This window comes from Phocoena sinus, chromosome 18 (genome assembly GCF_008692025.1).
Source record: "Phocoena sinus isolate mPhoSin1 chromosome 18, mPhoSin1.pri, whole genome shotgun sequence".
In the NCBI taxonomy this organism is placed as follows: Eukaryota; Metazoa; Chordata; class Mammalia; order Artiodactyla; family Phocoenidae; genus Phocoena; species Phocoena sinus.
Window position 1 is genome coordinate 67751564 of NC_045780.1, and position 21530 is coordinate 67773093.

General features: G+C 45.5%; 1 protein-coding gene across 3 annotated transcripts in view; it reads left to right on the forward strand.

Moving 5' to 3' along the window:
- FARP1 (FERM, ARH/RhoGEF and pleckstrin domain protein 1) overlaps positions 1-21530 on the forward strand; it is a 292555-nt gene that overhangs the window by 215111 nt on the left and 55914 nt on the right. For all 3 annotated transcript variants that reach the window (XM_032611162.1, XM_032611161.1, XM_032611163.1), the window contains 8 exons: positions 2830-2927; positions 7551-7665; positions 8530-8677; positions 11293-11388; positions 12827-12990; positions 13692-13760; positions 16076-16151; positions 17306-17555. In XM_032611162.1, the coding sequence (XP_032467053.1) occupies positions 2830-2927; positions 7551-7665; positions 8530-8677; positions 11293-11388; positions 12827-12990; positions 13692-13760; positions 16076-16151; positions 17306-17555 (1016 nt within the window). The remainder of the gene's footprint in view (positions 1-2829; positions 2928-7550; positions 7666-8529; positions 8678-11292; positions 11389-12826; positions 12991-13691; positions 13761-16075; positions 16152-17305; positions 17556-21530) is intronic.

Below are 21530 nucleotides of genomic sequence, written 5' to 3' on the forward strand. Positions count from 1 at the left end.
AAAGAAAGTGAATGAACGAATGAATAAACATTACATTGGGGGGGTGGATAAAGGTCAACTGTTGTCAACTAGTGGATCTGTGGGTGTTGTTTTGTTTTGTTTCTGGTTACAGAATGCCTCTGTAGTTCTTTAGTTCTTAATCATGGAATTTCCTAAACGACTTAAAGGGGATTCATTTTTCTTTTATTTAAAAAATTAATTGCTAACATATACTGAATGTTTTCATTCTGGTCACTATGCTTTCCATGTATTATCTCATTTAATTCTTAAGGCCACCTCTATGGTTAGTCGTGTTAAAAGCCCTTTTTTTTTGGCTTCCCTGGTGGTGCAGTGGTTGAGAATCTGACTGCTAATGCAGGGGACATGGGTTCGAGCCCTGGTCTGGGAGGATCCCACATGCTGCAGAGCAACTAGGCCCGTGAGCCACAACTACTGAGCCTGCGCGTCTGGAGCCTGTGCTCTGCAACAAGAGAGGCCGCAATAGTGAGAGGCCCGCGCACCGCGATGAAGAGCGGCCCCCGCTTGCCACAACTAGAGAAAGCCCACGCACAGAAACGAAGACCCAACACAGCAAAAATAAATAAATTAATTAATAAACTCCTACCCCCAACATCTTCTTTAAAAAGATAAGCCCTTTTTTAAAAAAAAAAAATTAAAAAGAACCCTTTGTTATTATAAAAGTAGTCAATGTACAGTGTAGAAAGTTAGAATATACAGGTAAACAAGACTAAGAAGATAAAACTACTGTGTTCTTGCTGCCCAGAGCTGAGCGTTATTAACACATCAGTGAGAGAGCCTTTCTGATTTTTTCTGTGCATATACATGTACTGTTGATCTCATCTGGTACCGTGGCCGTACTCAAATGTCCCCCTTTGTTCACCAGATGTCGTTTATATCTGCTCATCTAACGTGAAGTTCACTGTAGGACCACGTTGCATCTGGTTGTTATGCCCTTTGGACCTCTTAATCTAGCAGAGTCCCTCTTTTTTTTTATCTTTGTGATACCATCTTGTTGAAGAAACTGAACCGGTCGTACTATAAAATAGCCTACCTGGGGCTTCCCGGTGGCACGTGGTTGAGAGTCCGCCTAACGATGCGGGGGACGCGGGCTTGTGCCCCGGTCCGGGAAGATCCCACGTGCCGCGGAGCGGCTGGGCCCGTGAGCCATGGCCGCTGAGCCTGCGCGTCCGGAGCCTGTGCTCCGCAACGGGAGAGGCCACAGCAGTGAGAGGCCCGCGTACCGCAAAAAAAAAAAAAAAAAAAAAAAAAAAGCTACCTGCTAAATTTGTCTGGTTGCCTCCTGTTTAGCTTATTCCTCTGTCTTCTGTATTTCCTGCCAACTAGACCTTAGTTCTAAAGGATACAAGTTAAACATTCTTGGCTAGAATCCCATCCTAAGTGATGTCCTGTGTTCCCTGTTTCATTAGCGATGCTGAGATTGACCACTGAGTTAAGGGTGGTGACATTCTGACCTTTCCATTGTGACGGAAAGTCATATGACTTTGTATGCAAATGTCCAAACTCCTAAGTGGTTTTTATACTGATTAACAATCCTTGCCAAGTCAGTAATTTCTTTAGAGATGTGGGATGAGGGTTTTATAATTATGTTATTTTTGCTGTGTTATTTGTCGGTGTTCTTCTGTAAAGTAGAACTTTGCCCCATCTACTTAGATTGTCTGTATATCCTGAAATACCCTTCCTACTGGAGAGGCAGATTACATGCCCAAGTTTTTGCCTTGGGTTACCAGTTTCCTAAAAAAGAATTTCTTGAATAGACTCCTCAAATGGTGATACAGTCTACTTTTTCTGCTTTCTATTTTTATGACTATTATAATGGACTCATAAAGTTTTATTAGTTCCATGTGTTTCAGTTCACTTTAATCATTCTTTATTGCTACTCAAGTTGTCACAACTTTGGCCAGTGGCCGCCCCTTCAAGGTTTTTTCCCCCCCCTTTTAATATAACCCATTTATATTTGTAAGCTGCCTTGCTCTCTGGCATAACTAGATCTTCCAGGCTTGCTTTGTACCTTCCTCTGCCCCACACCTGGAACCTACCATTTCTGCAAGGTCCTACCTCTGTATCCTTCACATGGGTAGTTGTGTGAGAGCCAGAATCTGGTTGCTAAAGGTTGCTGCCGAAGTCACGCTCCTTCTAGACAGTGGGCAAAACTAGCAGATATCTTTCTAAAAATCTGGGCTTCCCTGGTGGCACAGTGGTTCAGAGTCCGCCTGCCGATGCAGGGGACGTGGGTTCGTGCCCCGGTCCGGGAAGATCCCATGTGCCGCGGAGCAGCTGCGCCCGTGAGCCATGGCCGCTGAGCCTGCGCGTCCGGAGCCTGTGCTCCCGAAAAAAAGCCACTCTTGTGTTTCCAGTTCCATTGGCAAGGCTCTTCCTAACCATGATAGCCTACTGTTATTGTCTGAGCCATAAAGCCATTTTTAAAGTATACTCGACTGATCTGTGAAAAAATTTTAAATGTGTGCTATACCCTGCAAAAATAGGGTGGTAAGTTATAGTCTTAATTACTTATGGCTGTATCTCTCCTTATAAAATGGAATGCATTACTCATTGTGTGGAAAGATTGCAGCATATGTCTCCCGGTGCTTGAAGGGAGGTGTGAATATTTACATTGCAGCCAGTAGCACCAGGAATTCATCCTTCCTGCGCAGACTTTCTTGTTCTTTGGCTTATATTTCTTTAGGTCCTCACTGTGTGGGCAAGTTGCCAGTGAGCAAAGTGAGCCTGACTTTGTTGCCAGACTCCCCACCCTCTTTGCTTGACACCCATCTCTGTGTGTCTGACGCCCGTCTCTCTTCGTATTCGCAGGTACCTATTTGCTCTGCAGGTGAAGCAGGACCTGGCTCAAGGCAGGCTGACGTGTAGTGACACCAGCGCTGCCCTCTTGGTCTCACACATTGTGCAATGTAAGTTCCGTTGGTTTCCTTCAGAAATCATGTGGGAAATAACACAGTGGTCTGCCTGGTGGGGAGAAAACTGACGTCCACTGAAAGCAATACTGTCTTTGTCTTACACTGCTCTTAGCATGAAACCCAAGGGGTGGAAAACAGTACTCCTAACTTTGTGTATATGTACTCCCCCACCAAACGCTGACCCGGGAATTTTGTGTTCTGGTGTTTGTCTCCTCTTTCTGAGGACTACGCGTTTGTTGAAAACTCAGTTGACTCAAAGGAGAAGCTTGGCTACACGGTGGCAAAGTAGACTGAACTCGTTCTGTCCTGTTCTTGCATTTAATATTCATCATTGAATATGGCCCATTAGCCTTCAGACATAAAACTGTCAAAGATTTCCCTTCTTGTATTCTGCTCAAGAGTTCAGTAAACCAAGACACATGAAGCTGGACGGAACCCAAGTGATGCTTGAAGCTACATATTTTAACTTTCTTCCTCTAGACAAAGGATAAGTTAGATTGTGCTCATTCGAAGGCTTCCTGACTACTCACCTGGGCATTTTTTTTGTCTTGGTCAAGGCAGAAGTTACTTGAAATGGAATATACACATTATGTTTCAGGAAGGAAATTATGTATCTAGACCAAGGTCAACATCTAAAAGCACTAGTATAAAAAAAATGGTGCTAGCATATCATTCTAAAATTTCCATTGTATACAAAGTAGTCCCATATAATCAGCCCCATCCTGTCCAGATAACTGCCCAGTTAACAAGCTTTCCACAGGTTTGTAGGAAGGGTCACTCCCAGTAGTCAACAATTACCTTAGTCCAAAATGATGAGGTGTTTCTAGAGACCATGCTTATCTTCTTTTTTGTGCATGGCCATTGTTGAATATCTGCCAGACTTAGTAGATGGATGTTTTCTTATTAATTTGAAAACCTGATGTGAGAAAGAAAAGACAGGCCGAAAAGAAAAAAGTAGGGAAACTTTTTAAACTTTACTATGTTCCAGCTCTGTGTATATTATCTCATTTAATTCTTATAACAACCCTGTGAGCTCAGTACTGTTATCCCCATTTTAAAATGAGGAAGCTCTGACACAGAAAGTTACATGACTTTTGCCTTTCCCGTGTTTGGTCTTCTCTCTTCTTACAGCGACAGTGGACAGAGGAGGGCTTTGAATCAGGCAGACCTCGTTTCTGTTAGTTGATTGTTCACCCTGGCAAGTTACTAAGCCACCAGCGTCTCTTTCCTTTGGAACAGGGGGATAATAGAATCTGTTTCATAACAGATGAAAATGAAATGATAGCATCAATATTCAGCATATGTTAGGTGTTCAATAAACATACCCTCCTTTCTTTATCCTCACTCACCTAGGGCCCTCCCTTTCCAAACAATGGGAAATTTCGACATAAAGCTTCCTTACTGGAATAGCAACTTCAGCAAAGGTCTCTGACCCTGGGCCTTTGGTGAGAGAAATTTAGTCGGCTATTCCTGATGCCATTCAGTCTTGTAGCCCCTTCCTCCTAAGGCCCTTCCTTTTTAAAGAAAGAGTGAATCTTCCTTTTTAAACAAGGAGTGAATCTTGCTTGCACACATGGGAAGTGGAGGGTCACGGGAATCCAGAAAACCATGTGCTCGGTCTGACGGACCCCTCACCCCCAGACACCAACAAGGGGCTCAAAATCCCCTGAGAATCTTGAGTTCTCCAAAGGAAATGAAATAGGTGGGTTCAGAAGTATTTCTGCTGTTTCTATACTCTGTGATACGCAGTTGCGTGACACACTGTTTCTATAATCTCATACTTAAAAAGCCCCATTTCTGTATTTTTAAGCATCCTGTACATTCTGTCATGGAAGGAGAAATTTCACAGAGTCCTCTGTGAATAGTGTGTTCATTTAAATTATTGGTAGTTATTGACGTCATCAGTAAGGTAGGAGAGGTCAACTCATCTCCCTTCTGCAGAAGCGATATTAATGCTGATGGAAAATTATCTCTCGTGAGCTATATTTTCATCTCCTCTGTATCTATACACGCAATCTGATTTTTAAAAAAATTTTCCTCCCTTTTCATTTGAATTCACAGAGTCATCTTTCACATAGTCTGTAATTGTTTTCATCGGTTCCTCTGTTGCTGGCCTTAGGTATCCCCTGTATATATTTCAGACTTTTAATACTCTCTAGTTGATTATGAGTAGACCAAGTGGGACAAGCTGGTGAAGAGAAGAATCAAACACTATTTGGACCTGACGTAACAGAGGAGGCATGGTGGGGCTAGATTTCTAGCAGGTTGTGTGTGCGTCCATTCTGAGGATTGTACCTGGCAGAACAAGTTTGTGCAAACACATCCTCATGAGACTTCTCACAGGATTTGGGGGTGGGGGTGGTCTTCTTATTTTTTTGCCAAGAGTAGACTGCTAACGAAGTTCGTGTATACATCAGCTGATACGACGCCTTTAATTAAAAATAGTCATATCTTGTACATTACAGTTCTCAGACTCTCCAGACATAAGGAGGTGCCTACTTCCACATTTCCAAGAAGAGAGCATGTGGGAGAATGTGGATTTCACAGTCGTGTTGCCCTTGCATTTGGGGCGTTGAAAAGCAAGTGACTCTGAGGAAAAGACAGTTTAGGCATATTGACCCTGATGCCAAAGGAAAAACTGGAATTCTTAGCTCGTTCATGTTGAATTATGGAAAAGGCTCTGTTATAAAATCCATATATGTTAAGAAACCCAAACTTAAAACTCGTTAGAAATTTAGGATTTAGGTGAGTCCCCTCTCCCTCCCACATACGCAGTCCGTCTTCATTATTTGCAGATGTCATGTTTGCAAATTCACCTGCTCTCTGAAATTTATTTGTAAGCCCAGAATCAACACTGTGAGTGCTTTCACGGTTACTCGCAGACATGCGCAAGAGGGTAAAAAAATTGGAGTCGCCCCTCCCTCACCTCCCCAGTGGAGGTCGGAGGAGGTGATGCTCTGCCTTCTGGTTTCAGCTGTCATACTGGATACAAGTGTCCTTTTTGTGATCTCTTTGGAGCCACGCCTTTTGCATTTCTGTGCTTTCCGTTGATTTCCCTGTTTTAAATGGCCCCCAAGCATCGTTGCTGAAGTGCTATGTAGTGTTCCTGAGTGCAGGAAGGTTTCGATGTGCCTCACGGAGAAAGTAAACACAGGTGTTTACGGGTGTAGATAAGCTTCGTTCAGACGTGAGTTACGTGCTGCTGGCCGTGGGTCCAGTGTTAACGAATCAACAAGGTACATAAAGTAGGATGTCTTTCAACAGAAAACAAGGTTAGTTGGTGAAAATGTTTCAAGGGTCTCGCAGGAACCTAACCCTGTATTTCCCCTGGGAATGATGGTTTAGTCTTCACTAATTCGACGTGCGTGCGTGGGGACTTGATGCAACAGCACTACCGTGAATAATGAGATGAACTGTGCTTGCTTGAGGCCGGATAGGAGGAAGTGCAGAAAAGACAGTGTCACCATCGCCGTGGCAAACCAGTGAGGAGGATGGCAGTATGGCCACTCCTGCACAGTTTCCTGTGATGGAGGGTGGCAGCTTTACTCAGGGAAGGTGAAATTTGTTCACAAAGTGCAACTAGGAAATAATGTTATTGATTTGCCATGGCAGTGAGAAGCTAGTGGGTGACTGATTCTTCCAATGGCCCAGCTGGTGCCAAGCAAATATTCTCAGTGGCTGTGATTTATAGCAACACATAGGCCACATCCTGCATGATCACTGGGGTGCATTGCCCAGAGTGTGACAAGCTGCTTCACGTGACAAAGTGAAAATTAGGCTTCATGGCAATGGTTTACTTACTTTTATTGTAAACAGTTGGACTCTGGTCGTTTTATTAAGCTTGTTACACAGACTATATGATAAAGGCATGCTGTTCCATCTGTATTAAATTGCTGTAAACTGAGCTGGAGCTAGTGTTAAGGTACAATTATTCATTTAAAGCTCTATCCTTTAGTTTTCCAGATTAGAGCAATTTGGGGACTTGAGAAGATTATGCATTCACTTCCTTGTAGACTAAAAATTTGTAAGAATTTGCGATCTGATCTGTCATTTCTGACAACACAACTACACAAAATTTAAGACACTTGAATTTATGTTTGCCAAATTAGATTATGTACGTTTACCCCTAGTTATAATCGTCTTTTCTCTACATGGTAAAGCATTTGGGATTTGCACTAATAATTGCTATACATGTGTCTCCAAAGTTGATTTTGTCAAGCCCTGAAATTCTGGGGCTTATTTAGAAGTCAGAAGGCCTTAATCCACATAACTGGAATGTACTGCCTGAAGTAGAAGTGAACCCCTAGTTGGGGTGGGGAGGAAAGAAACAAACCAGGAACACGGATGGCTAAAGATGGATGATTCTGAAGTTTTCTTTCCAACTGGTAGAGATGAGAAAAAGCGGAAACTGTCATCTTACGTTGGCACGGTTGTTAAACATGCCCTTACAGCCACCGCTTCTCACATCTAGCCCTTAGGTACCTACCAGCTGGGATTGCCTTGTGTTGTCTGCTAGTTTTTCCGGTTTGCTAGTTGGGGAACAATCTACTGGGAGTATAACAAATTGTGAAGTATTAATCATATGTGGCTGGTTTTTCTTTCTCTCTTCCTTTGTAGCTGAGATTGGGGATTTTGATGAAGCATCGGACAGAGAGCATTTAGCAAAAAATAAGTACATACCTCAGCAAGATGCACTAGAAGACAAAATTGTGGAATTTCACCATAACCACATGTAAGTCTCCTTTGTTGCTTCCTACTTGCTTTGAGCTCCTTCTCTCTGTCCTTCGACATACGTGGATACACACACACACACACACACACACACACACACACACACGTGACATATTGGGAAGAAATATACAAAGGGTGAGGGAAGAGAGCGCAGAGGCTCAGTGAGTGTTGTTTCTTATCCTGGACTATTGGTAACACAGGTTACCCACTCAAGACCAGACCTCTGGGCTCCTTGCTTGCTTTCCTATGAGACCAGAGTAACACTGGAATTTAGGACACCCCGTGCTTTGGAGTAAAAGGAAGAGTATAAGACCAAGTACCAGGAAATCAGGAAGAGGACATGATAACTAGGGACAGTATAAGAATATTGTGAAAATGGAGAACCTTTGCGCCACGTCCATTCTGGTTTTCTGTTTTGATCAATAAAATATTTTCAAAGCCTTCTCTGCTCCTTTTGTTTTCGTTGTTGTCTTTCAAGGAAGGCACTTGAGTCTTGGTGATAGTGGCCTTGACAGTGTTGAACTTTGCAAGTTTAGGGCTACTGTAAGTGACTGGAAACTTGTTTCAACATGGTCGTGTTTTGCTTTTATATGACCTTAAAGGAAACTCTTTGAGATTCCAAAAAACTGGCCGAGTTTGAGATAGACTTTTGGGGGTTTTGTGTTACACAAGCAATAGAGCTTTTGTTCCAGTTGCTCAACTTCGGATTATAATGAATGGGAGGCCGGGTGTCATCCGATCGGGTAGCCCCATTGTTGGTGATGAAATGCCTTTTTCTTTCCGAAGAGAAGATGCTTAATCTTGAATTCATAGACACGGAGAATTCAAATCTCCTGGCCTTTCTCTTGAATTTTTGTTTTGTCAGTGGACAAACACCCGCAGAATCGGATTTCCAGCTCCTGGAGATTGCCCGCAGGCTGGAGATGTACGGCGTCCGATTGCACCCAGCTAAGGACCGGGAAGGCACTAAGATCAACCTGGCTGTGGCCAACACGGGGATTCTAGTGTTTCAGGTAAGAGCGTTTAGAACCAGCTCGGTTCCCCTGGTGTTGCAGAGATAAGAGTTGGCCCTTCAACTCTGATTCCAAGTTGGGTGGTCCAGGCTAAGACCTCTGAGAGTTATTTTTAGGTGAACAGGGAAAAACAAACCTCATCTCAGGGTTTCCTGTTTCTGTCCAGACCCTCAGACTTGCAGATTTCATTTCCTTTGCTTTGCTCTGGTTGGGGAATCCAAGACTGCAGGTTTGTTTGCAGGTATTGCCTTTGTAGGATCATAGAAATCCCAATCTCTCTGTTGACCTAACTTTGAACATAGTATAATGGAATCAAGATTTCAGATCCCCAGTATAAACACGTTTTCACACTTGCCCATGATAGTCATCTGACTTTTTTTTAACCTAATTTGGGTTCTTTTTTTTTTTTTTTAACCTGATTTGGGTTTTACCTAAGTTAGCTTGTTTGTGGTTTCACATTTACCTAACTTAGAAGATGTAGCAGTTTTATAAATTCACAGAAGCTACGTCCATGTCCTGCTGTAATTTTGTGGCTACGCACATACTGCTCTTGGACCCTTACCTGTGTTTTACATGAGGACATAGCGCTCTGCACTCTGAAGCGTGTGCACCCTTGACCACACTGCCGCTGTACTGCCATTGACTGATGCATCTCTTTTTCTTGACAATTTCATTGAAGTATTACTGGCATGCAATTAAGTGCACACATTTAAAGCATGCTGTTCTTAAATATGTATAAGTTCTTAAATATGTATATCCTGTGAAACCGTCAGTGAAATCAAGACAGTGAACATATTCATCACCCCAAAGGTTTCCTCAAGACTTCTTTCTTTTTTTTTTATATTGAAGTCGTTGGTTCACAATATTATATTAGTTTCAGGTACATGACATAGTGATTGAATAGCTTATAGGTTATACTCCATTTAAAGTTGTTATAAAATATTGCCTAGTAATAAACTATAATGGAAAAGAATTTTTTAAAGACTATAGATGTTTACATATATATATATAAATACATATAACAGAATCATTTTGCTGTACACCTGAAACTTACCCAGTATTGTAAATCAACTATACTTCAATTAAAAAAAAATGATACCTAATTTAAAAAAAGAATATATATATATATATATATATATATATATAGCCTAGATTCCTTGTGCTGTACAATATATCCCTCAAGGCTTTCTCTTTTTTTTTTTTTTTTTTTAAGGCTTTCTCTTTTAAACAAAAGTGCTTTGGTTTCAAAGGGGTATGAAGAAAGCATCTGACCCTATTTCATCTCATGAAATAGGGTCAGATTTCACCCAGTTTTGAAGGTGTAAATAGATGCATGACCTAAAGCTCTTTTTTTGAGCTTTGCCAGATTGGGTTACATTTCCCCCTTCGTATTTTACCAAAGTAACCCCAGTGATTCTTTGCTCCTGTATCAGATGTTTACGACGGACAGTAATTACCAAAGGGTCCGTGTCCCAAGAGAAGTTGAAGTTGGGTTTCCTGTGGGACACTAGGAAGTGACATTTTGTGAGCAGCATGGTATTTGAGGGGGTGACTGTCCCTAATACCCACTGACCTGCAGAAATAATCTAGGCGTCCCTGATGAGATCAGTCCTACCATTCCACTTCAAAGTCAAAACGCTTAAACATTTCTAAAGATCATAGTCGGGGGAAGAGGTGCCTCGCAATTGAATTAATTTGCTTGGATTGTGTTTGAGACACTTGAAGTGTTGAGAATTGTTCCGTAATGTCATCATATACAAGGACAGTATCTTGAAATTAATCTCCTTGCCTGTGCCTAATTGCTTCATTCTAACCAATTTAAACGAATGGTTCTGGTGTTCAAACGGGCTCGAGGAATTCTAATTTCAGTTGAGAGGACGGCACAGATAGGAGCTGGTATCTGGCGACTCCCCGCTGTGTCTCCCCCACTCCCACCTGGCGATCAAAGATGAAGATGTGTGCGTCCCTCCCGGAGACTGTTCTCTGGCCTCAGAGACACGCGGAGGGTGGGGTCTCCCCTCCCCGGCCCTGCTTGTGCTGTTGGAAGCAGAGCCGTGTGGACGGAGCAGGTGATCGCTAACCGCTGTGTTGCTTCTGTGGCTATAACAACAGCTGCTGGTGAAGGCACATGCCCGGGAATCTCCTTCTGCTGCGGTAACCGTGTGATTTCGAGCAAGTTAAAATCTAGCCATGCTGCAGTTTCCACAGGTGTAGAATGAAGATAATAAATCCAGCTCCCTGGGTTCCGTGTAAGGCTTCACAAGATAAGGGCTGTAGAGGACTTGGGACAGTGCCTGGCACTCGGCCCGTGATGGTCGCCAGTAGTTGTGGTGGTTATCATGGTGTTTATTTTTATTTATCTTTCTCTGTATGAGCCCCTCGGCCAGCCTCTTCTCTCCCTGGAGGCAGACTTAATTTGAAGGCCAGATCATGTAATTAGTGAGAAACGATGATCCAGGAAGGGAAGGGGGTCATCCCTCAGTCGCAGAGCCTGGGAATTCTCCAGCAAGAGGCATTCTTAGGAGTGGGAGAACGTCAGCCCTCCTTTCAGCTCCCGACTCGCATGTTGCTTGTCATTCATTTCCCGGCTCACTGGCCGATACCTTTGTTCTCAGGGTTTTACGAAGATCAATGCCTTCAACTGGGCAAAGGTGCGGAAGCTGAGCTTCAAGAGGAAGCGCTTTCTCATCAAGCTCCGCCCAGATGTGAACGTAAGTGCCTCTCGGGAGAGAGGGGGAGACCAGGGAGCCCCCTCGGGGCGGGGCGGGTCCCGCTAGGGTGCAGGTGGAACCCACGGCCGGCAGCTCTCCAGGTGTCTGCCAGTCTGTACTGTGTATCCAGACGCTCGGTCCCTCCGCAGCTGTCCTCAGCAGTGGACAGAGGGCACAGATGTGTGCCCAGGGAGGGGTCACTTCGCTGTGCGCCTACGGGCCGCCCCCTCCTGTGCAGCCGCCGTGTCTCCAGCCTCGGCCACCTCGACAGCCCGTTCAGCATTCTGCCGTGCTCCAGGTCTGTCCCTCCCCACCCAGGGGCGCTCCTGCTGTAGTCCCCAGCCCCTGACGGCGCACTCTCACGAGCTGACCCGGCCCCTCCCCTAGCACACTTCCCAAAGACCCTCCCTTTAAAGATGTCGCTCACGTGGCGCCAGGTCAGAGAAGGAAGAAAGCGTTTTCTCCACCCGCCATAAAACTAGGGATGGATGGGCGCCAGGGTGCTGATGCCCGCAACCAGAACTGGACTGCTTTCTCCCATGGGGGTAAAAAAAGATTATAAATGGCAGTCTAGGTTTATAGTAATTTGGTTACATTATGGATGAAATAGGTTTTTATGGCCTGATTTGGGAAACAGGCACCCACTGGAAGTTGTTTCCTATGAGAAGACGTGTTTTGAGTCCAAAAGGCTGGGTACTGCAGCACGACTTGTCTGTGAGTTGAGGCTGCACTACCGAGAACTGTGAGATTCTCCCAAAATGGCCGGAACCGCTGAGAATGTTAAGGGCTGTGGTAACATTTGTTTATATAATACGGTCACTTAAATTGAGAGCATTCAGTCTATAAGTAGAAAATTACCGTATCCCCTTTCCCAAATCAAAGGACATGAATTTTTCAGCCTTGGGTGATACTTCAGTGCTCCAGAAAAAATGTTCATTTCCTGTATGGTCCCTGGGGCCACCTGGAGGCTGGAGCCATATGCTTTCTGATGGAGAAAAGGTTTAAGTACAATATTCAGAGTTGGCATGAGCCGTGGGGGAGAAACCAGAAAGAAGAAGTGTGTTTCAGTTATTCTAAGGAGGCAGAAAAGGCATTTCAGTACTTGGATATTTTTTTAACGAAGGAAATGCAAGCCAAGTGAACAGCATTTGTTTATGATTTCTGTCCAAGGGAATGTTACAACTTCTGCTGAGTACCCCCATTTTCTGCGTGTTCCTCTAAGGAATTACGTGGGGAAGAAAATGGTTGAACGATGATGACTACATTTCGTCATGAGGAACAAATGTATTTTACTAAATATGTGGATTTATGGTCACGCTATAATAAAATACACAATTGAAATTTTATTGGACAAATTTGTTTTCTGCCCCCTTTCCCATATTGTAACTGAATGTCTCTGGGTAATGGAAAAAACCGAAGTGTTATTTTCTCTTTCTAGAGCTCATACCAGGATACCTTGGAATTCCTAATGGCCAGTCGGGACTTTTGCAAATCCTTCTGGAAAATCTGTGTTGAACATCATGCCTTTTTTAGACTTTTTGAAGAGCCCAAACCAAAGCCAAAGCCTGTTCTGTTTAGCCGAGGCTCATCGTTTCGGTTCAGGTAAGGATTCTGCTTCACATCTCTCCGTTCGCCATGTGGTCATTTTCCCCAAGACTTTCCTCGGGAAAGTTGGCTTCCAAGAGCTTTGGCTGATGGCATGTTTGCTGGGTCATCACAGAAGGCTCCTGGCAGCCCCTTGGTGTGTTCAGTTTGAACGTTAGGTAGCCACTAGGCAGTCTCCCCAGCCACAGACAACGCCTAGAGGAGCTCTTCTAATTCGGAAAGGATTTCCTTTCTCTGTAGAAGCAAAAGCACCTCGTTAACACTTGTTGTAGCTTCACCGAATGCTATGTAGACCTGCCCATCACTGGTTCAATTTCTCACTCATTCTTTCAGCCAATCTTCGAGTGTCTACTGCATGTCAGATTCTGCTCTAGGTGTTGGGGGTACACTGTGAACAGAGCTATCCCTGCCTTCATGAAGTGTACAGGCTCTTGGGATGGTTGCTTAATAATCAAACACAGAATCATTAAGTTGTTGAGTTCATTGAACTTTTTCTGTCGTGTATAAGGGAAATATCAAGAGACAGAATGGACGCAAAAGCACAGTTTCTCTTGGGACTGCTTTCATCCCGGGCTAGCTGAGAAAACTCCCGTGTCTCCCAGCTGTGGGAGGGAGGCGAGATGGTGGAGGGCTGTGCTGAGTGTGAAATGAGAACGCCTTGCTGTCTTCTCCGCCCCCTCTCGTGGTCTTCATTTTAGTGGCCGGACTCAGAAGCAGGTTCTCGACTATGTTAAAGAAGGAGGACATAAGAAGGTGCAGTTTGAAAGGTAAGAGAAACGTCAGTGCCACTTGCGATTTGGGAGGAGTCGTTCTCTGCAGGCAGTGGTGCTCTAAGCGGCTAAGCATCGCTGCCCCCAGGCCCGGTGAGCTAGCAGGCCCGGTGAGCTAGAGAATCGCTGCCGCCCGGTCAGTCTCGGCCGGTTCAGTGTTAGGAACAGCTGAGGCCCGGGGGACACTTAACTCCAGGGTGAAAGGAAGCCAGCAGAGGGCAGGGATGCAAGAGGAACACGAGCTGACAGAGGGGGTAAAGCGCTGTAAAAACCTACTCACCGGTGAGTCCTTAAATATTTGGGGATTTGAATTCGAAGTATTTCTATAAACTTTTTTTTTTTAATTGGAAAAATTGCAAACCCTTTTCTTTAGGTTTTTTTTTAATTAATTTTTATTGGAGTGTAGTTGATTTACAATGTTGTGTTAGTTTCAGGTGTACAGCAAAGTGAATCAGTTATATATACATCCACTCTTTTTAGATTCTATTCCCATATAGGTCATTACAGAGTACTGAGGAGAGTTCTATAAACCTGTTAATTCGGTAACGTTTGATTGAAGAGAAACAGGATTTATTGTTGTTGTTAGCAAATGCTGATAGCTCTTATTGTATGCCAGGCACTGTTCCAAGCCCTTTAGACATAGGAACTCATGGAGTCTTCATACCTGCTCTGTGAGGTCCGTGCTATTTTATTTCCTTTTTAAAGATGGAGACATGGCAGCTCAAAGATGTTGAGTAACTCGCCCAGGTCTCAGAGCTGGTAAGTGGGCCCTGGTCATCCAACTCCAGAGCTCACTGCCCTTCAGCACTGCTCTGCCCAGAGGGACTAAAAGAAAAGGGTGCAGGGGTGAAGGGATGGTGCGCCAGTGACTGTTCAGTTGCAAGTGTTTGTTTAATGGTTTTCTTTTTTCAGTTTAACACATTTAAAAATTACAATAAAGCACAGAGGATACAGCAAACACCCATGTTCCTAGTACTTAGAATTAACTAGTCACATTTTAACATTGGTTTCTAGGATTTTATTTCTTCTTCCCTTATTTGCAGCTATCGTGGTTACAGATGTAGTGAAAACCCCCTTTAACCAACAGCCTTCATTACTTCCCTCCTTCCCTCCCCAGAGGCAACAACTACCTAATTCCTGTTACTTCTATTAGACATATTCATGTACCCAAAAAGAACAGGCAGAACTGCTCTGGGGGTGTCCTTTTTCATTTATATAATCAGGATTACATTGTACATAATCATGCGTCTTGCTTTTTAAAGCTGCCCTGATTTTGAGATCTATCTTAAGCATTTTATGGTATTGTGAAAGTATTACCTTTCAGGTATCTGATTCCCTGTTGAGAAACATTCAGGTTGTTTGGTGTTTTGTTTTGCTTTTGCTGAAACAGATGTGCTGCCTTGACCATCCTTGTATATTTCTCCTGGTGGAGACCTGGGGTCGTTTTTCCCTCCCTGTACATGGAAGTGTAATGTTCAGAAGGTTATCTGTATGCTTATCTAGATGTAGCAAAGCAAGCCCCACCATTTTCTCGGACGATCCACGATTAATCTTTTGAGGGTCGTATAAGAAGGGGTCTGCCTCTCTCTGACTCAGAATGTGCGTGCCCCGGAGCCTTGGTGTGTTAATTTGGAGTATTTTAAAGAAAAGCTGGATGGATATTGGAATTTAATCTGTATATTTATGCAGTTTCATGTGTTTGAGTACCTGAGAAGTTTCTCATGCTTGTCCCCTGGGAAGTTGGGGACCGCCACACTAAGGGAAGGAAAAGATTAAAGGGAGGGTGTTGGTGGCATTAAGAACCAGTGTCTTCTACTGTGGAGTCTGTAAATTCATTCCTGGGGCAGGGCCTTTTCTCTGAACTGAGCGCTGTGAAGGAGTAGCTCATTAGTGGCAGAGGCCTCTGTTATAGAACTGATCTAGAAAATCATTACCCAGAACACGCACATTGATTTCGTATTGTTAGGCCAGGGCTTGCAATTCAGAGTGTGCTCGGACCCAGCCAGCTTCTCCCTCCCAATGACATGTCCCGTAACTAGAGAGTTAGCGTTCAGTGGTAGTACTCCCAACCGGCTGGACCACTGCAGTGGGAGCTGGGAATGCTGAGAACGTTTTCAAGGCTGAAGCAAACCCCCGAATCCTACCAGTGATACAGAAAGGGTGACTGGATCTGTCTCCAGGGAGCATTTATCCAAACTCCTTTGGGTGCCTTCACTACTGAGGGAATGCCTAATGCCGTTATTTTTCATGTGAAACCAATTAAAAAAAAACCAATTCGCCTAACTTTAGTTCTCTTGTGTGATTTCTCCCAGGAAACACAGCAAGATTCATTCCATCAGAAGCCTTGCTATGCAGCCTGCAGAGCCGAATTCAGAAGTGCCAAAACAAGTCAGTGATGGTGATAGTCACTATTATAGCTCTGTTTTCCACCAAACGTCCTCTGCTGAGGACTGGCTTTCCTAGTCTGCTTTGTTGTTCTTCATCCTTCCACTTCGGGGTGTTTTCTAGAGGAGGGTCTAGCCGTGTGCCCTGGCTCTGACCAGACACGGGCTCTGTGCTTCTCGCCCTGGCCTGTATCCTTTCCCCTCCTCCCTCCCATGCCCTGGCCCCAGGGAAGTTTGCTCTATTGGCCTGAACTCAGCTTAGGGCTGGAACCATCCAGGGCCAGAGCTGAGCCCACCCTCCAGCTAAACGGCTGCGCTTGTGTGAAGAGATCGGGATTTAGCTCGGCGGCGGGGGGCGGGGGGCGGCGGTGGTGACGGGTGTAGCTCCCCTTGGCTGCCAAGGTCAGAACCTTGCACTGGCGCAGGACCGGACGGTGCGTTCCCAGGGCTCATGTTACAGAGCAGCGACCACAGTTGGCAACAGACACATCACCGCTCTTGCTCTGAGGGTGGCCAGAGCTCGTTTTCCCTGGAGTTGGTCTCTGGATGAGCTTTCAGGGTTTTCTCTACAAGAGAATAAGAACTTTGTTGGGAAAGAACATGAAGGCAGTCTCACTGTGCGAATCCAGAGAGCCTGTAAGCTGCCCGTCCTGCCCTTAGGCATCGAAACAAAGACGTTTTTGTCATTTGTCTGAAATCCGTGTCAGCTCGCCTTTGGAGGTCCACGGTGCCTTTCCTCCTCCGCCTGCCCCCACCCCCTCAGGAAGTCAGTCCCCTGTGGGCCAGAAGGACCGTCTTCTTCCATAGAAACTTGAGACGCCCAAGAGGAGACTGCCGGTCCTGGAAAGCAGAGGCACTGCCTCACCTGTGCTGCTGGGGACCCCGCACTGTCGGCTTCCACACCCTGAGAGAACGTTCTGGATCCTGACCAGACAGCCTCGGGAATGCCCGATTCCTCACAGGGTGCTTTGTTCTAAGACCGGGGAGGGCAGGCTTTCTTTGGCAACCCTTGGCCACTCGATGCTTCAGGAGATGCCGTTAAGTTGGACTCCGCGTCTCTGTCTCTTTCATCCATGGTGTAACCTCTCCCTTTTCTCTTCATCTCCCTCCCCCTTCTCTTGCGCCCCCCCCGCCCCCCCCCCCCCCCCCCCCCCCCAGGCTCAGCAGAGTGCCAGCCTTACCTTCGGAGAAGGTGCCGCATCCCCGGGCGGCCAGAGCTGCCAGCCGGGAAGGGACCCGCCCGCTTCGGCCGATGAGCGCGGGCCACAGCGCAACCCCACTCCGCAGAGGAGCCCGGCGGGGAGCACGAAGGCAGACGGGGCCGGCAGGGCGGAGACGGAGGAAGAGGAGGAGGTCGTTAAGGACAGGACCCAGCAGAGTAGACCTCGGCCCCCGCAGCCAAGCACAGGTCCAGCATCCAGGGCTGCCCAAGGCAGCAGCACTTCCATTCCTTTCATTGACTGCAGTGATGTAGACAGTGAATACGACCTCCTCAGGGAACAAGCGTCCCGGTCACGGTCCCAAACAAATGACAACTATGAGGGTGATTTGACCAGTGGTGTTTATCTGCTGTCCAGGGATGAGAGGCAGATAGAGGCTAGGCGCAGGGCTTCCCTTCACTCTGCCAAGTCCTCCCGGCCTCCTTCCAGAGAATTCCGTGACGATGATTCAGCAGACATCACCTTTGACATGAGTGGGAGCCCCAGACTCCCAAGACATAGCTCTCTGGTAGATGAGATGTTCAGGGCCTCAGGCGGTCACAGTCCCCTGGCCACCCCCTTGTCTCCCAGCAGCGGAAGTTCAAGTCCAAGTATGAGTTGGGACAGGACCGGGTCCCAAGGCTATGTTTCCGAAAACGCACATGACTATAGAGAGAGAAGTGTGGGAGGAGATCCTCTCCCAAGCCAGGGTCCTCGTGATGAAGACGGTTCCCCCGTCTTACAAAGGCCCCACTTAAGGCATCTGAGATATAATAAGTCAGAGACAGATCCACTCATTCTTAGCCAGGTAGCATCAAGCCCGAAGGCAGTGGATAGGTTTGATGGCCATGGAAAGGGAGGCCTGGCCGGCCCGGCCGCTTCGGAAGGTAGGACGCTGGCTAATGGTACACCTCTCGTGGGTTCGACCTCAAGGATCCCCATGGCGCAGTCAGCGTGTGCCCCTGGCAAGGCAGCCCAGCTGGCACCCCTGCAAGTGACCGAGGGCTCTACCAGCAGTGGGACTGAATCCAGCGATTCAGACTCTGAACTGGCCAGCCCTCTGAGCCAGCCCCTCGTGTTTGGTAATCCAGCTGTGCTGAGTTCCCCCTCCGGTGTGAGGAGAAAGAAGTCCTTGGGTGGCCTGCCTTTGAATGAGGACGGAGAGGAGTATGAGTGAGGAGACCAGAGGGCGGGTCTTCAAGGGCTGGAAACCTGGAGTTATGCGTCCAGGGTTTCCCTGGAGATGCTCTGTCCTAGTGACTTGTTAATTTCTAATCGACCTTTGTTAGAGGAGGTTTTGGGGCAGGCATATGCTTGGGTAGGGCACGCCTGGCTTCTCAGATCTTTCAGAAGGACAGGATTTTACACATCACGACAAGTTACCAAGAGCTTGTTTCTCTTTCTGGCTGAAGGCTAGGAAGACATCCTTTATTATGAATCTGATCATGTGTATAGTGTGTTGTATTTACGTGGAAATTTTCTGTGTATCTTCAGTTGCGTACACAGATCACCCTCCCATCTGGTTGATTATTGGGACGAAAGTATCACTGAGATCCCAGGAAAGGTGTGGGTTTTACTTTAAACCCCTTCTTTAAAAGGAGGGCTGCTTTGCCGTGCCTCGTAAAGCGAGGAATTGACAAAACTCAAGGCCAGATGTCAGTTGGTTGCTAGTTGAAATGAAGTGTTGTTGAAATATTAGTTAATAAGACTAGTGACTATTTTAATTGGAAGCATTTGGGATGATTCTTTGCAGACTTCCTATGAAATGATATAAATCTTCACGAACTGGAATCGATATGAGATTGCTGGTTTGGTTTGGGTTTGCTTTCATGGGTCAAACGTTAGTTATGGTTGAAGAAGGTGTTGAAGACCTCTGGCCGTCAGAGCCTCTTGGTGAAACACAGAGATGCTGCTGAGTAACGATGCAGGGAAAAGTAAGACCTCGCAGGATAGGTACTGTTGGCACCAGGAGGTTAGCAAACTCAAGGTTTAGCCTTTGAGTAGCGCACAGTACCGGGAAGGGCTGTTTCCCAGTCTCGTTGCCCTTGGTGGGTTTCTACGCACGTTCTTAATGTCCACCCGCTCAGGGACAGTGTCTTCTGGCTGCTTCTCTGTGCAGGAAAAAAAGTAGAAGTAGTGAGAGGTTTGGTTTCTTTTTAAATCTTACCATCTACACCAGTGCCTTTCACCCAGCGTTTCTGCATTTCAGATGGAAAAGCCTGGTTTGAACTTGCATTGCTTCTCAGCCTTAGCTGCACTTTGGAATCACCTGGGACGTGTAAAAAATTGGTATTACCTGAGCCCTGACCCTAGAAATTTGGATCAAATTGGTCTGGAGTGCCCCTTGGGGTCCCCAGATGGCTCTGCTAGGCTGCCAGGGTCATTTCTGAGCCAGACACTGTTGCCTTCTAGAATCTAGCGGAATGTGATGGAAGTGTCAGCTGAAATGTTGGCTTGCTTGCCGAATAAGAAAAGCATCACCAATGAAATGCTTTTCTTCATGCCTGCTCTTTGGTACTTTTTAGTCTTTGGTACCTTTTTTAAAAAAAGATAAATTGTAGAATAAAAATTTTAGATCCTAAGTAACTACAGAATTATTGAAAAGAGTTGTAGTGATGATCCAGCCCTAACGTGCCGCCACACGAGTGGCCTTATTAAAACTCATCGTGCGGCTTTGTCATGGGGAAGAGCTAAGCAAGTTCAGGGAAACTGAGTAGAATTTGGCCACAGTGTTGAATAAGCAGAAATATTGACAGACCCTGTGGTTCACACGTGACTCTCTGTCCACATGAATGTCGAGAAGTTGATTTTAAAGATTCTGAAAACGTAATCCATTTTTACGCACACTTTTGCTTTATCTTCCTAATCATTTGATTCAGTGCATGGTTGATGAATCAAGTTGATTATCGGATAGCTTGAAAGATGTTCACTGAAGTAGTCTATTCATCTTTTGCTTTATTTAGATTTACATGTTTAACAGAGTCACAGAATTTTGAAGCCAGAAGGGACCTTGGAGGTCACCTAGGTTAAACCTTTATTTACGGATGAGAAACCTTGTTCTGACGAAGGGAAGAGACTTCCCATAGTCCTACAGCCGTTGCAGGACAAATCTAAAACCAGAACCTTGGTCTCTGGGCTTCAGTGTTTTACTCTATGTGACAGCTTGATGCGCTAGGACCTTTTGGGTTCAGTATTTTATATTTTGAGACTCTTGTATGGATTAATAATTAAAATCATATGGAGATCAGGAATCATGTAGACTTAGGTTATTACAGTCCATATCAGGTAGGAAGAACTACTGCTTTTTATATTGTGAGGTTTTTGCAGTTATAGCCCATTTTCGCCTATTCTGTTTCGAGCTTAGAGAAAGGTGTCAATTTGCTATATGAAACGGTAGTCAAACGTGAGTTAAGCAGAGTCCCACGTGGAATCTGTGGTTTGTTTGTGAAGGTGGTGTGTTCAAATGAGTTTTCTTTTTACCTCTAATCATACAGCAGTCTGATCGTGAAATATGAATGAGCAGAAGGTATTAACTGAGCTGGCTTAGAATGTGAATCACCAGATGTAAACCCCCAAAGCAAAACATAGCCCAGTAATTATTTTGTTTTGCTTTTTCCCCGAAGAGATGATTTTTTTATCCAAAGTGTTTCAAAAGCAACTGATCAACGGTGATGTACCCAGTTCTATATTGACGAGATTTTCCGCTTTTAGGGTCACTGGTAGAGTTTTTCTCTGCTTTGGTTTTGTACCAGCCAAGCAACTCAGTTTCTGCTTCTCAGTCAGTCGTTGTGAGAGTGGCAATTCTGGTGTGCTTAACAGTGCTTAAAAGAAAGGGGGGGTGGGGGTGGGGAAAGGTGTGTAGTTTTTTCAAAAGCCACGTATTCTGACGTGCTGGGAATATTCACTCATTGCCTCTGGGAGAGCTTTCCCTGCACTAGTAAAGAGAGCTGCTGAGTGAGTAGACCTGAACATTCTTAGAGTCTGAAGGTAGAGCCAGTCCACTGAGGTGAGGAGGTCAGAGAAGGCCAGCAGGCTGCATGCCACCCCCAGCGCCCCGTACCTTCCATGCCTTCTGCCTGCTGTGAGACTCTGGCCCCCAAGTCCTTCCCTGGCCTCTGGAATCTCACTGTGTGGTATAAGAAAGGCAGGCACACGCCTGAAGTTGAGCTAAGTGCAGGAAGATC